Here is a 14,048-nt window from a genome sequence, read left to right as displayed (position 1 = left end):
GAGGCTTTGACGTCTTTATGTATAAAACATTTTAATTATATTACAATGAGAGAATACGCGATACCTTCAAGTGTTTGCTAAAATGTAGCCAGCACCAGGTACTCGTGTACACACACTCGCACACACAAAAAAATAAACAACAAAAAAAAAAAAGGAACTTATATAACATCTTCTGAATGCATATTACACATCCGCTATAAAGGAACATATTCACAGGTCTCTGGCACAGAACTCTCCCGACTCTGCACAGTATGTCAGCCCTAAACAAACTCCTCGTCGTCCTCAACTAAAGCCAGTTCGCCCTCGACAGCTTCTAGGTTCGAGTGTCACACAAAGATACACGAAGATGCAAAAATAAAGACATGAAGGCTTGAAGTGCGGAAAGTGGGAAGCTGGCCTAAAGCCTACAGGTAGTTAAAGCTATTCGAATTACTTACAGGAATTCTTATTAGTTTTGGAAGGATTAAAAGTGACTGTTTATTTGGCAGGAATAATATCTCATGGAAGTCCTCGGGTCGATTTTAGGAGCACCGTTAATCGGCAGGCTTTGGGGTAGAAAGATGTCTTCGATGTTTGCCATTTGGCGCCTCGATCGGGCCTTTATTTCATCACAGATTTCTTTCTTCTCTGCCTGCTGACTTCCCCACACCCAAGTGCTCGAATCGAATCTCTGTGCAACGGCAACATGAAAGCAAACATAAAATCTCGTCTGCGCTCGCTCTGAAGTTTCGGTTTTTAGCCCTCTTCTCTCCGATGACTCCTGAATTACGCTCCGTTTGTTCTGAGAAGGGAAGCGCCAACGTCTTCTTTTGCCTCTCCACCTGTACCTGATTTAACAGTCTACATAAATTGGTACAATCTCTGCTTCTTTTTTTTGTTTTGTTTTGCTTTTTACTTAATAAAGAAAATAACTTTTTCCAAGGCACATCATTAAAAGAATTTCCATAAACACTATCCATCCGACATTCGAGCTAAATGTTACCACGTCCAGTCAGCCGCTCGTAGGCCTCTCGTTCTGAGCGTTGCGTGTGCTATGTACATTTTTCAATGACGCCACTGAAAAATTATAATCTCATATCTGGCCCAAGAGCTCATCCCATTCACTCTGTCACGTTTCTTACTGGGGAGGTTCTGTGCAAGAGAATAATCTTATTCCATTAATAGGGTTTACTCAGTTGTTCAAAAGGACATTTTTGCTACAAACAGTCATGTACAAATCTTTTGACATGAATGTAAACTCTTGATGACAAAAAAAAAAACACATTTTTCTCATGTTTAGTTCAATTTTTGTTTTGCCCTCCTGCAGTGTATGGAGAGAGTGCAGATTAGGAGGTAAAATCATCGAAACAAAAATAAAGAGTTGGTCACCAAAATGCACCACAGAGTCAAAAGCAAAACCACCTGCTTGTCTTTTTCAAAAAGAAAAAAACAAAACAAAAAACCCCTGCCCGCCCACCCTCCCTCAGAAAGCACAAGATGGTAATATTGCTGTGTCTCAAGAGGTCCCCTGATCAACGGGTAACACTATTTTTTGGGACGGACCACCGGGAGCTCGGAGGATAACACCTTAAGCTGCCATTGATTGGATTATTCTTTTATCGCTCCTCTCCCAGTGATTCCCACCGAACACATACATAGTCAACATACAATAATAAAATGACGAGAAAAAAAAGATAAACACGCTTCAAGCCCAGAAGTTTCGAACCCCCTCCGTCGGTGACCATTCGGAGGGGGGCGACTGGAAGCTGCCATGGGAGTTTTACCAGTGTGTGTTTTCTTTTCTTTTTCCATGACAGAGGCGGCACTGGCAGATGGGTGGGCATCGAGAGGGCGGGGAGTGCCTGGACAGGGCGTAGTACAACAGCGGCTTCAGTAGAGACCAAGGGGACTTGTTTTTTTTTTTTGTCATTTCTGTATTTTGAGGTCTTCTCTTCACACGCCCCCCCTTTTGCTTGTGGAAGTGTTTTCGGGTTGAAATCGAAGCTTTCAGCCCCGCCGGAGGGGAAGAAGAAGAAGACGGAGAGAGGGGAGGGATGGAGGGGGAGTGTGACCTGAGTAGGGGCCGAGGGTGAGGAGGTGGTGGGAGGAGGAGGAAGAGGAGGACGAGAGAGGTCGAAGGCTCACCAAGGCACAGAATGACAGCAGGAGAGTCACCTAAGGGAGAGGGGCCAGTGTATCAGCTCCCCCACCCCCACTCTCCCTTCAACAAGCCTGGCCTCCTTGTCTGTCGGTCTGTCTCTCTTTTATATATATATTTATATATATCTAGATATACTCACTCTTTTTTGTCTTTTCATTACAAGAGGACATTTAGGAAAATATAATACAAAATTTAATACAAGAAATATAGACTACACTGGCTAGCATCACTTTCAGTGACGAGTAGCTTCTTTTGTATGCAATTTTTTGTCATTTTCTTCAGACTCTTTTGTAGGTTTTTGATTTTTTTTTTGGTCAGACCCGCCCGCAGTGGACCGGCCCTTTTTGTTTTTAAAGTGCCAAGCTCTAAAGACTGCCAGAGACTGGGTGCTAATGATTATTAAATGGTCAGAGAGCGACAGAAGCGCCTCCTCCGTCAATAGTGACTATTGTGCATAAGTTACTGACAAGTTAGAGAAAGAAACGTCACCTACGTCGGCCTTCAGCAGTGCTCAAAGCTCCAGAAATAAGGAACAGATAGCAGAGAAAACAAGAGTAATAGTCCCGTTATAGAAATGAAAGGTGATTAGTCTGCTAAGATAGCTAAAATAGGTGCTTCTAAGACAGAAGAAAATCATTACAGCTGGCCCTTGTGCCCACGATCACAGCTTTGGCTTGATAATCGGAATAATACACACTTTAAAACCCGGTCACACAAGAACGCAACAGAAAAGCAACGGAGCTGTAGAGAAATGCACATTCTGGGTAGATGGTGTTGTGCACACAGAGAAGGATCTATTAGTGAAAAAGAAAATGTAAAAAAAAGTGGGGAAAACAGCCCAGTTTCCTGCAGGTTCGCTGTCTGTAAGCAACAACTTTCCATCTACAGGGTTAAATTGGGACAAGAAAAAGTCTCCCGCAACACCTCACCGTCCACCAGAATCAATTTGACACTGCCTCTTGTATTTATTGCTACATCAATTAGCTACTGAGAAGGAAACACAAGATGTGACTCAATATTTAAAGGAATAGAGTTTTAGTTGTGAGGCCACTCCTTTTTTTTGTTTGACATAGTAGTCCATCCACACCATAGGGTGGTATAGTGTAGTGGTCAGTAGTGTGGAGTAGTGGTTAGGCAGCCCAACCAAAGGGAGACGTGAGGGTCTGGACAGTAACTGTACACCTATTTACACGTTTTCTTCTCTGCTACAGCTCTGAAACTTTTCCATGTCGCTTTCGGTGATAAAGATGCGACAGAGCTGCTATTGAAAAAGTCCTGTTTTAAGTCGTCAGCTTATACAAGTATTGCTGTGCATTTACAACTTTGCTAAAATGTTGGAAACGAAACAGTTTTGGATCACTTTTTCGCTGAGATGATCAACCACACTCTCATATGTGCACCGGAAGTGTTAAGCCAAAGCCAGTAGCTCGTTAGCTTAGCATAAAGAATGGGAACCGCCGGTCTAAAGAAATATGCAGAACCACTAAAGCTCACTAATCAATATGTTATATCTTGTTTGCTTATTGTGTACAAAAATCATCTAAGAACATCAAAATGCAGTTACCTGCTACGCTACAGGGTGTCACTAAAGTCTGGACACATAGAAAATCTCATTAACTGTAATTTTTTGCTTCCACGGACTAAATATGGCTTTGTCGATAGAAGAAAGAGTCGAACTGATACTTCTCAGTGGACGTGAAGGATGACAATATCGAAGACAGGGTTAGGGAAGTGATTTTTGGGGGGGCTAACATGAATTTTAGCTATGACCAATTCTTTAGTTTCAGCTGATAGATTTGGTCGTCCACAACAGGGTTTGTCATCTGCTATCTTTCAATACGTCCATGCTTCACAAGCACCAGTTCAACTCTTCTTTCGACAAAGCCATATTTAATCTGTGAAGGCAAAACAATATATATAGTTAATGAGATTTCGTATGTGTCCAGACTTTAGGGACACCCTGTATTTCTCCACCAGCCAAGCTACTTCCATGTGAATCCCATAACATTACAACCTAACGCTGACTTTAGCACGGATTAACATGTGAATTTGTGAGCTTTAGAGGTGCCGGCAGCAGATCTCTTCTCATCTAACTCTCAGCAAGAAAGAGAATGAGTGTATTCCTCCAACATTTTTCAGCAGTCAGATGTTTCAAGGAACCTGCAGGACATTTGCAATAGCTTCTCCTTTAAATCTTGCTGTGTAAAAGGAGGATACCGTACGATGAACGCAACTTTCGAGGTCCCGATGTTGCCGAACAAACACAAGTGCTTTACTTTCCACATCACACCCATAGTGCAATGTGTTGTCTGTGTATTATTGCCACATTAAAATGACTGTAGCTTATATTGTTGACCTCTCATAAACTCCCCATCTTCACTTTTACACATATGCACACACCCGCCAATTAACAAGTCAAAGCTGTCCACCGTGCCACAGAATTCCCAAACAAAAACCACAAACTCGGCTCTGCACTCTTGGAGCCTGCAGCAACGCTAGGTCGGGGTTGTGAGGGCAGTGAGAGGGCAGTGAGAGGGCAGGAGGGGCAGGTTCAGGCAGGATACAGCAGGGTGAGGTAGGGTCAGTGGTTGGGAGGTGGGTGGGAGGGGGTGGTAAAGGAAGGTTTTAAGTGGCATTTCAGCCTCGTGTGCTTCCTGGAGAGAAGGAACGGGGTTCAGGGTGTACCGCCGTCATGGACCGGTCTGACGTCGGTAGTTGGGTGGCGTTGGCAAATCGCAGGGGGTGGGGGAAAGGTACGGCGAGGGGAGGAAAGCATGGGGTGAGGAAGCTGGTTGACAGATGGATGGCCGCTGCGGTGTCTAACAGTGGTGCGGCTGCAGTCTGTGGGAATGTGTGGCCGTGTAGCTGGTGTCGCTGGAGCTGCTCTGGAGGCTGTAGTGGTCCTCCTCCTCGCCGTCGCTGACGCTGTCCGCGCTGTCTGCCTCGCCGGGGGTGAACTCCATGCCCTCGATGTCCACCTCTGCACGCGTAGAGAAAAGAAAACACGCAAAATGGTTATTTTCAGTACGTTTAAAACAGAGCAGGAGAGACGAAATGGTTCATTTCCACCCAACTGTGGATATGTTTATTAGGGAGCCTGCTGCGGCTGTGGATTAACCCGGGATTTAGGCTGCTATTAGCTCTCGGCAAACAGGCAGATCTTTGTGCTGCCACAGGTAATCCCCGTCCATTGATAAACAACTGCATGTGTGTTTACCTCGTCCGGGATGAGAAAACAACTTCCAACGGTTTAACCGAGCGTTTTGGGCAGTCTGATGGGCAGATTCTCTCCTTAAGCCTGGCAACAACTAGTTCGTACGACATGCGGTCCAACCACATCAAAGCGCAAAAGTGTTGATATCAGCCACACTGACGGTCAGTCCTGGAAGCTATTCGTGGTGTTGTAAACATTAGAATTAGCAAGATGCAGTAAAGACAGTGAGAGGTTCAAACCCGTCAACCACCTGTTTGACCATCCTAGACGCAGTAACACCTTTACTCTTGTGAGATTTTCTGCAATTTCAGGATAATAGCCTTCAGATAAAACTTGATTTTGACCTCAAAAGATTACAGATTACTGTATTGTAGGGCTGGGACTTCAACGCGTTAATTTTGATAAATTAATTACAGAAAAAATAACGCATTTAATCGCACCTTTCTTCTAATTCCTACCACACCGGTAACACTGACGAACACTCCAGCCCAGCAGGTGGCAGTAATGAACCTAAAGTCTGTTTGCCAGCCATGAAGAAGGTGCACAGGACGCACTTTCAGCGCACAAGAAAGCTTGGTGAACAGTGAAGGAACTGAGCTTGTTAGACGGAAAGTTTTCTTTTAAAAAAACTTGCTGATGGTGGCTTGAATAAAAGCCTGGATGTGTGCAAACTGTGCAACAAAGAGTTTTCTGATCACCGCAGCACTTCAAGCCGATGGCATCGCCTCAATGCAAAACATGTTGCTGTTAGCATCAGAGCTAACATTAACTAACAGTCCTGGTACAGGTGAACGGTGTAGCCATCCCATAATAGACCACTTTCCAAGATACTGAAAGTGCTTGAGTTTACAAAAAGTCTTAAAATGTTGAATATAATCGTGATAATTGGACTTGGAAACAAACATTTTTGCTGCTGAAGTTCACGTAAATGTCTAGTCATTGATTCAGTCGTCAACCAACATTTATTTGAATTGACAAACTTTTCTTATTGTGTCAACTATTACTATTTGACTAATACGTGATTAATCATGATTAATTAATCACAAAGCCTCTAATTAATTAGATACATTTTCCCAATCGCGTTCCACCATGACTCTGTTTATACTATTTCTGCAGTTGGCACATGACAAAGTTGTTGACCCGCTACAACCTGCACTCGTAAACAAGATCACATGACACGAAACCTCCCACCAATAGTAGCTAAAGGGCACAGCCAGACTTCTTTATCTGTAATCTGAGGTGTTAGCATTTGACCCCGGGGGCATCACTTGTAAACAATGCCGGGGCTAATCATCGGATCACAGAGCCGCTCAGAGTGTATCGGTGGACAGTGAGAGGAGGAAAAACAGCCAAACAGCTCTTTTCCGATTTACATTTGGGTGAAAGCCCCTATAGAGTTGTTTGAAGAATTTTTTGCAAGTCTTAGCTTCAGAGTATCGAGTGAGTCTGTCAGTGCCAACCAGAGCCATACCTTGGCATTAGTAATTTGCATCAAACATGGAGGCAATCCATACTGATTTACATTAAGGTCAGCAGTGCACAAGACTGTGCATATGGTACAAATTTATGACAAGTTCTAACTCCAGCAGCAGTCTCTTGAATTAATTTATACACAACTTTTGAGGCCTCAATACTAAGACTGACACCAAAATGTATTCTGGAAATGTTTGGGGTCACTTAGAAAAGTCCTTACTTTTGAAAGAAAATCTTTTTTTTTTCCAATGAAGATAACATTAAATGAATCAGAAATACTGTCTAGACATTGTTAATGTGCTAAACGACTATTGTAGCTGGAAATTTTTTAATGGAGTATCTCCATAGGGGTACAGAGGAACATTTCCAGCAACCATCACTCCTGTGTGCTAATGCTACATTGTGTTAGCTAATGGTGCTGAAAGGCTAATTGATGATTAGAAAACCATCGTGCAGTTATGTTAGCACATGAATGAAAGTGTGAAATTGTCCAGGTGACCCCAAACCTTTGAACGGTAGTGTACATACGAAAAAACTTTAGAATAAAGATAAGAGAAATTAAATTCCCAGCATCAAAACTGAACACAATGTGCATTAACTGTGCTTTATAAACACAGGTAGCCTGACTTGATCCCTGCTTCAACACCACCGGTTGACTTTTTAAAGCCAGCGTACCTTGCTCTGAGTCGGTGGAGATGGTGGATCCCATGCTGTCAGTGCGGATGCGCTCCACGGATCCCGACACAGAGAGCTGCTCCAGGCGGCGTTTGAGGTAGCGGTGCTCTCTCTGAAGCTGCTCCTTCATGTTTAAAGCCTTCCTGTCCTGCTCTTCCAGCTTCTACAAACACACACACACACACACAGAAATGCCAAGAATTACTGTTAATGGTACTGGACTCAAACATCTGTTTACATTCTCTTAACAGTAAAAAAAAATAAAGTGCACTTCCTCTTAAAGGTTACTTTCTTACAGTCCCTTGCAACAGGAAACTTAATTGTCAGAGAACACAAAATTTCACCTTTACATAGGAAAAGCTCACAATAATATGACAGAAATCAGTAGTTCCAGGATTGGACCTTTGTATTGACAAGAAAGACGGCTCATTGCTGCGTACCACACCATGCATGTGTGTAAACAAAAGAAAAAACATGTTTTACACACTTAAACCTGCCTATGAACAACACATTTTAATTGTGAATTTACACTACCAGTCAAAAGTTTCCACACTCCTTCTCATTCAATGTTTTTTTTTCTTTCATTATTTTCTACATTGTAGATTAATACTGAAGACATCAAAACTATCAAAGAATATATTTGGAATTATGTTGTGGAGAAAAAGGTGTTATCTTCAATATTAATCTACAGTATAGAAAATAGCACAAATAAATAAAAAGAATTGAATGAGAAGGTGTGTCCAAACATTTGACTGGTAGTGTAAGACTAGACACAAGTACACAACAGAAGATGTGAACGCATTCTTCATATTGTGATCACCATATTAGTCCCATTATTGCTCTAGAATTAAGGGTTAACTTTGTCAAAATTCAGATTCAAGCGGCATCATACTGCTCCTGATGGTATCGAGCGTAAAAGCTTATGAAACCAGGTTTATTCTCTACCTTCTTGCAATCCTCCGTCACAAAAGAGCGTATTTACCAATGACAAATTTCAGCATTTCATGGGGAAGTAGCCAAATGACTGCGTGAGGTTCACAGTTTAGAAACTAAAAACGTGTGGGATTCTATTTTGCACTCCTTTGCATGTATGAAAGTTTTCGGTGGTGAATCAAAGCAGAGACTAACACGTGTCCTCTTGTGATCCGAGAAGACGCGGCACAGTGACGAGAATTAGCGCAGATCGTCTGAGCAGAGAGGACGTGCACGGTAAACAGGAAATGAAGGGTTAAAACTCGCTACGTCTGGATTTTCCACCGACCACACTGTTGCCACTCATAAACAGCAAGATCAGTACAGCGTGTCCTAAACTCCACTTGTAGTTCATCTTCCAGAGCGACTTCATGAATCAAATTATCTGCATGCACTGACATTTTTTAAGGCTCTTTTGTGTCCTTTTTGTAGAGCATCTTGAGAGTTTTGCACCGAAACTGTTCATGAATCATGGAGGATAAGCCAGCATGAAACGAACCAAACATCATCCTGTCTTCTGCTACATATCAGCCGCCACATCTCCTGTATATTCCACAAAGGTTTTCAGTCTTTTTCTTCTTTTTTTCCCCCCCTTTCTGGCAGGTCCTGAGCAACTCAGACGGAGATTAGGCAACAATATGACATAAAGGGGGGAGAAAAACAGACTGCTAAAAGATATGGGGAAAAGAAGAACTAGTGTGTTGTGCTCAGAGAAGAAAATAACTTTCTGGGAAGAGTTTTTGATCAATAGGTCTTCTTGTTGAAAGGAAACGGAACAAAAATGCTTTTCAGAATGTACCAGAAGGCCACACTGATGCTGTGAAATTGTTGATTTTGCCTGACCAGCAGATCAAAACCCCATTATATTCAATTTATTATAACAGAAAGCATCAAATCACATCTGACAGACTGGAGCCACCCAAAGTCTCTTCTGTGGCTAACAAACTGTAGCTCTGAAAGTGTAACTTTTCAAACAGATCCAGGCAGAACAGCAGACGTGTTGCGAACGAGGGCGTTTTTGTTGTCGTCGTCGTTTGAAAGTACCTTGATGTGCATCTTGGCCCTTTTCAGCAAGCTCAGAGTGGTGTGTCTCGTGCTGTCTGGACCCAAAGGCACCAGCTTCTTCAGCTGCTCCAAATACAGCCGCAGTTTGGCACGTCTGCAAGCACACAAGCACAGAATGAGTCAGCACACGTCCACCTAGCAGACAGTGAGAAAGCGACCTACGCAAACAGGCTGAGAAGAAGAGCTCATCCACATGTTCCTAAAGGGCAGAGACAAACACCGCTTCTCGTGGGGTGTGAATTTCACGTCCTGCTCTTGTACTCGAAAACGGTGAAACTGAGTGTTGCATGATGCTCTGCAGGTTTGGTTTCACTTGTGACTTTGAGACTTGACCGTGAGACTTTTTTTCAAAGGGTTGAGGGTGCTCAGAGTGTCTGTGGTTGCGAACGATCAAAGCTCACGAAGGCTCGTCGTCCGCAACAAAAAGACAACCAGCGCAAAACGACACAGCTGACTGAAATACCACCATGATGAATCTTTAACCAGCCTAAATTTGCCCCCATTGCATTTTTCAGTAATTAAAACAGTTTCAATCCTGTGTAATAAACTGTGAATAGCAACAACATCTAACCGGATATTCAATAAAGTAATCAGCTCCGTCCAGAGGTCGAAAAGGCAAATATATAATGAGCTATACTATATTTATTACGTGTCAGAGACTGTAGATTGTAGCTAACATCATCTGTTCTCATTACACACCCACACACATTCTGCACTACAAACAGGCCTTTACTATGGAGGCCTTTATCTGTTTGCTCATGAAATTGAATATTCCCTTTGTGATTTGCCGGCTTTGGTTTCATTTGTGAGGTTTGAATTTGCACAAACACAAGCACCCAGTAACTAATGTCACCTACACTACCAGTCAAAAGTTTCCACGCTCCGTCTCTCCTTCTCATTCAGTGGTTTTGATTTCATTATTTTCTACATTGTAGATTAATACTGAAGACATCAAAACTATAAAAGAATACATATGGAACAAGAACAGCACTAGCACCAAGGCTGTTCATTCCTCCATAAGGTACTGTCAGAAATTCATCTTTTTTTCTTTTTTTAAAGAAATGAATCATTGTTTATTAGTTATTGATTATCAGAAATCACAGCACTATAGAATGTGGCATTTAATATAGATGTACCTACAAACAAAATGACCTTTTGCTGAGCACGTGTGTGTTACGCATGTGTACGTTGTGTACGGATACCGAATCATGTGACCTAAATATGCAGCGGGAATTGATGGGACTCAGAAACACCCCCACAGTTTAATCAGCTGTTCCTTGTATCATTTCCGATGGATAAGTCCCAATGAGTCCGCAGTGGTGGATTTGTAGTAGAATTAAAATCATGTGATCATCAGCAGGCAGCCGATGTAGTGTTCACTTGTTGTCATAGTTACAGTGATTCAGTGTCGTTATCTTGCAATGACACATAAATCTTTAACAAATCCGTGGATTCAGACTATAAGTTGCATCGCTGCTAAAATCTACAGAGTTGTTCCTTGAGTCATTTCTGACCTTCCCTGAAAATTTCATCCAAATCCGTTAATCCATTTCTGAGTAATGTTGCGCACAAACGGAATAACAGACGGACAGACAAACGTACGCCGATTGTCAAATAACTCTGTCGCATTCCTTTGCAGAGTAATTACGTTGTAAACAAAAAAGTGTTAATCTTCAGTATTAATCTACAATGTAGAAAATAATACAAATAAATAAAAAGCACTGAATGAGTAGGTGTGTCCAAACTGTTGACTGGTAGTCCAGATCTGGGGTGACAGTGCAACACACTGGCCTAAATATGAAGAGTGTGTATCGTATGTTACTGTCCACCACAGCTGGTCCAAACCTTGTGTGCCTCAAAAACTGTCAAACCTGCAATGCACTGGAGAGCCTTTGAACTTGATAAAAAAAAATCCTTACTGAGCAAAATGGCAGCGTTAGAAGCCTCTCATCTGCTCTGGTGACTGCACTGACTGAAATCAAACTGTGACCCCAGAAAACCCTGCATCACTGCCAACACCCTCCAGGCCGACAACCCTCGATGCGCAAGTAAACAGCGCGCTGGATGCATCCTTTGGATGTTTATCTGAGTGATAACAAAGACGAGGCAAAGTTAGCCTTTGTGTGGACATGCAGCAGCGACTTTCTATGGTTACTGTACGTTATTTAAAAAGGGCTGCTCTCATTCACGACATTTTTATCAGCAGATCCCCTTCTCTGTCCTTGGCTCATTCAGATTTGCTCATAAAGGCCTTTCAATCCTCCATTAGTCAAGCTAGTCCATGAACCGTTTCTTTGTTCTGAGCTAGTTTTCCCCCTTTTCTCCTGTTCCTTTGGCTAACTCCGACTGAACGGTAAACAAACTCCAACAATGGAAGGTCTCCGCCGGCCATCGCTGTGACCACAATAAACCTAATCAGAGAAATGAAGCTCTCTGGGGCTGGCTGCAGAGCTGAGCACACAGGAGGCCTCGGCTAGTCTGCACACATGCACACAGTCTTTTCCCTGTGTTGTTATTTTTTTTCTTTTTCAGGAAGGGCGTCACCTGTATTTTTCACATAAAGTAAGACCCTCTGAGTGGTTTCATTTAGAGGTCGACCACAGACAGCCTGTGGGCAAAAACAGAGTCTGGGTGACTTAACATAATAGCCTAAATTCCTAAACGATAACTTCATCTTTAATTTTGACGGATTTGTTGGATTGTAGTCAGAAAAATGCACACAGGATTTCTGGATATATACGAGGCGGATTAGCACAAATGCCCTTTAGACATTCTCTCTCCCCTCTACAGGTGCATATAGGTGTTCCCTGAGAAAGGGCGTGTGAAAGTGCTCTCATTCTTTTATCTCCCCCCCTCTCCCAGGGGGAAATTCTGCCCCCCTCCCCATCCGCCGAACCCCTTCAACCCCCTGCTCCACCCTGCCAACACCAACACACCCTCGTCCCACTGGAAAACAAGTGTCTTCTGAGGACCGGGGCGGGGGGCCACCTCCGACCTGCCCCAGTCCAGCCACATGAAGCACTTGGGCCGCAGCCAGGGGGAAGCGGGCAGGAAGGAGCAGGGGGTCTGGAGCAGAGAGGCGGGAGGAGGGGTGTTTTTTTGGAAGGGAGCGGGGGTCCGAGCAAGTGGATGACTTTCTCTCCGGGGCTGAAAAAAGGCCTCTTTGAGTGCAGTGTGCTCAGCTGCACTAGGCAGCGCTGCACACACATCGTCCAAACGGTAACTTGAGCCAATGGGCGACCATCTTGCACCCCACCCCAACCTCCATCCCTCTCTTGTAACGAAAAACAAAAACAAGGCATTCCTCCCTCCTTCCTCACCTCTCCAGAAAACTCTCTTTTTTCCCCCCATCTCAGGCCCCACATGTGTGCTCACCACATATTTTACCTGGCACATCCAGGACAGAAATGTGCTCCGGTGCACTTTCAACCATTGCTTTTACTACTAAAAAAGTCACGCCAATGTTTGCGCTTCCTTGTATTCAAGCCTTCACAAATGCCACTTTTTTTTCTTTGAACCCTAAATCAAAAGCAGACAACTTGCCACTCCACACCCATGGTGACGTGGACGCTGACCATACCTGTTTCTGGAGGTGGATAAAAAAGGTATGAGCTTTCTGTGAAATGAAAGTATAATGGAATATGCTAAGGGGGTCAAACTCATTGTGGGGCCACATGCAAGCCAATCTGATGCCCAGTGGGGCGGACCAGTAAAGTCACAGCATAATGTTCTATAAATAACCAGAATTCCACATTTTTCCTTTGTTTTAGTGCATAACAGTACATTCTGAAAATTTCCACATTTAAGGAATTATCTGTTTACAAAACTTCATGAACATCCTGAAATTTCTTAAGAAAAATAAGTATAATTTCAGCAATATTAGGCCTCAGTTTATCATTTACACATTACAACTTACAGAGCTACAAAGGCACAAAGCATTTAGTCATATCTAGAATCGATGATAGTATTTTACTTTGTGATCAAAACAAAAGTCAGACAATAAGGACAAAAAACAACAAAAACAAGACAAAATATTACAAAAACGAGACACAAAACGAGAAGAAATGAGACAAGCGACACGAAACAAAACAAAAAAATTGACAAATAAAGTTAAAAGCGACAAAAAATGGACAAGCGACGGAAACGAGACAAAAAAATTACACAAATGACACAAATGAGACCAAAAACGACAAAAAAAGTAGACTAACAACACAAGTGAGACAAAAAAACAAAACGACAAAAACAACACACAAAACAACTAATAAAGCAAAACACAAAATGGCAAAAATAAAACAAAAACACAAGCAAGATGAAAAGAAAAGACAAAAACACAAAACAAACGACAAAAGTCAGACAAAAAAAGAGAAAAAACAACAAAAACAAGACAAAATATTACAAAAATGAGACAAAATGACAAAAGAACAATGAACAAGCATTAGTAGTATTTTACTTTAAAACAGCTTGTATCATAGTTTTACAATTTTACAATTTGCAGTTATTGTCTTCTCT

At 42.5% G+C, this 14,048-nt stretch overlaps 1 protein-coding gene across 1 annotated transcript in view; it reads right to left on the bottom strand.

Moving 5' to 3' along the window:
* The window catches only part of mxd4 (MAX dimerization protein 4), a 34,649-nt gene continuing 20,601 nt past the window's right edge, over window positions 1-14,048 (bottom strand). The window contains exons 4-6 of the mRNA XM_022193723.2: window positions 9,519-9,633; window positions 7,503-7,665; window positions 1-5,120 (exon numbers count right to left, since the gene is read on the bottom strand). Coding sequence (XP_022049415.2) covers window positions 4,960-5,120; window positions 7,503-7,665; window positions 9,519-9,633 — 439 coding nt within the window. The 3' untranslated portion in view covers window positions 1-4,959. The remainder of the gene's footprint in view (window positions 5,121-7,502; window positions 7,666-9,518; window positions 9,634-14,048) is intronic.

Source organism: Acanthochromis polyacanthus, chromosome 3 (assembly GCF_021347895.1).
Source record: "Acanthochromis polyacanthus isolate Apoly-LR-REF ecotype Palm Island chromosome 3, KAUST_Apoly_ChrSc, whole genome shotgun sequence".
NCBI lineage: Eukaryota > Metazoa > Chordata > Actinopteri > Pomacentridae > Acanthochromis > Acanthochromis polyacanthus.
The sequence above is the reverse complement of the archived record's forward strand: the minus strand, read 5'-3'. Positions and strand labels throughout refer to the sequence as shown.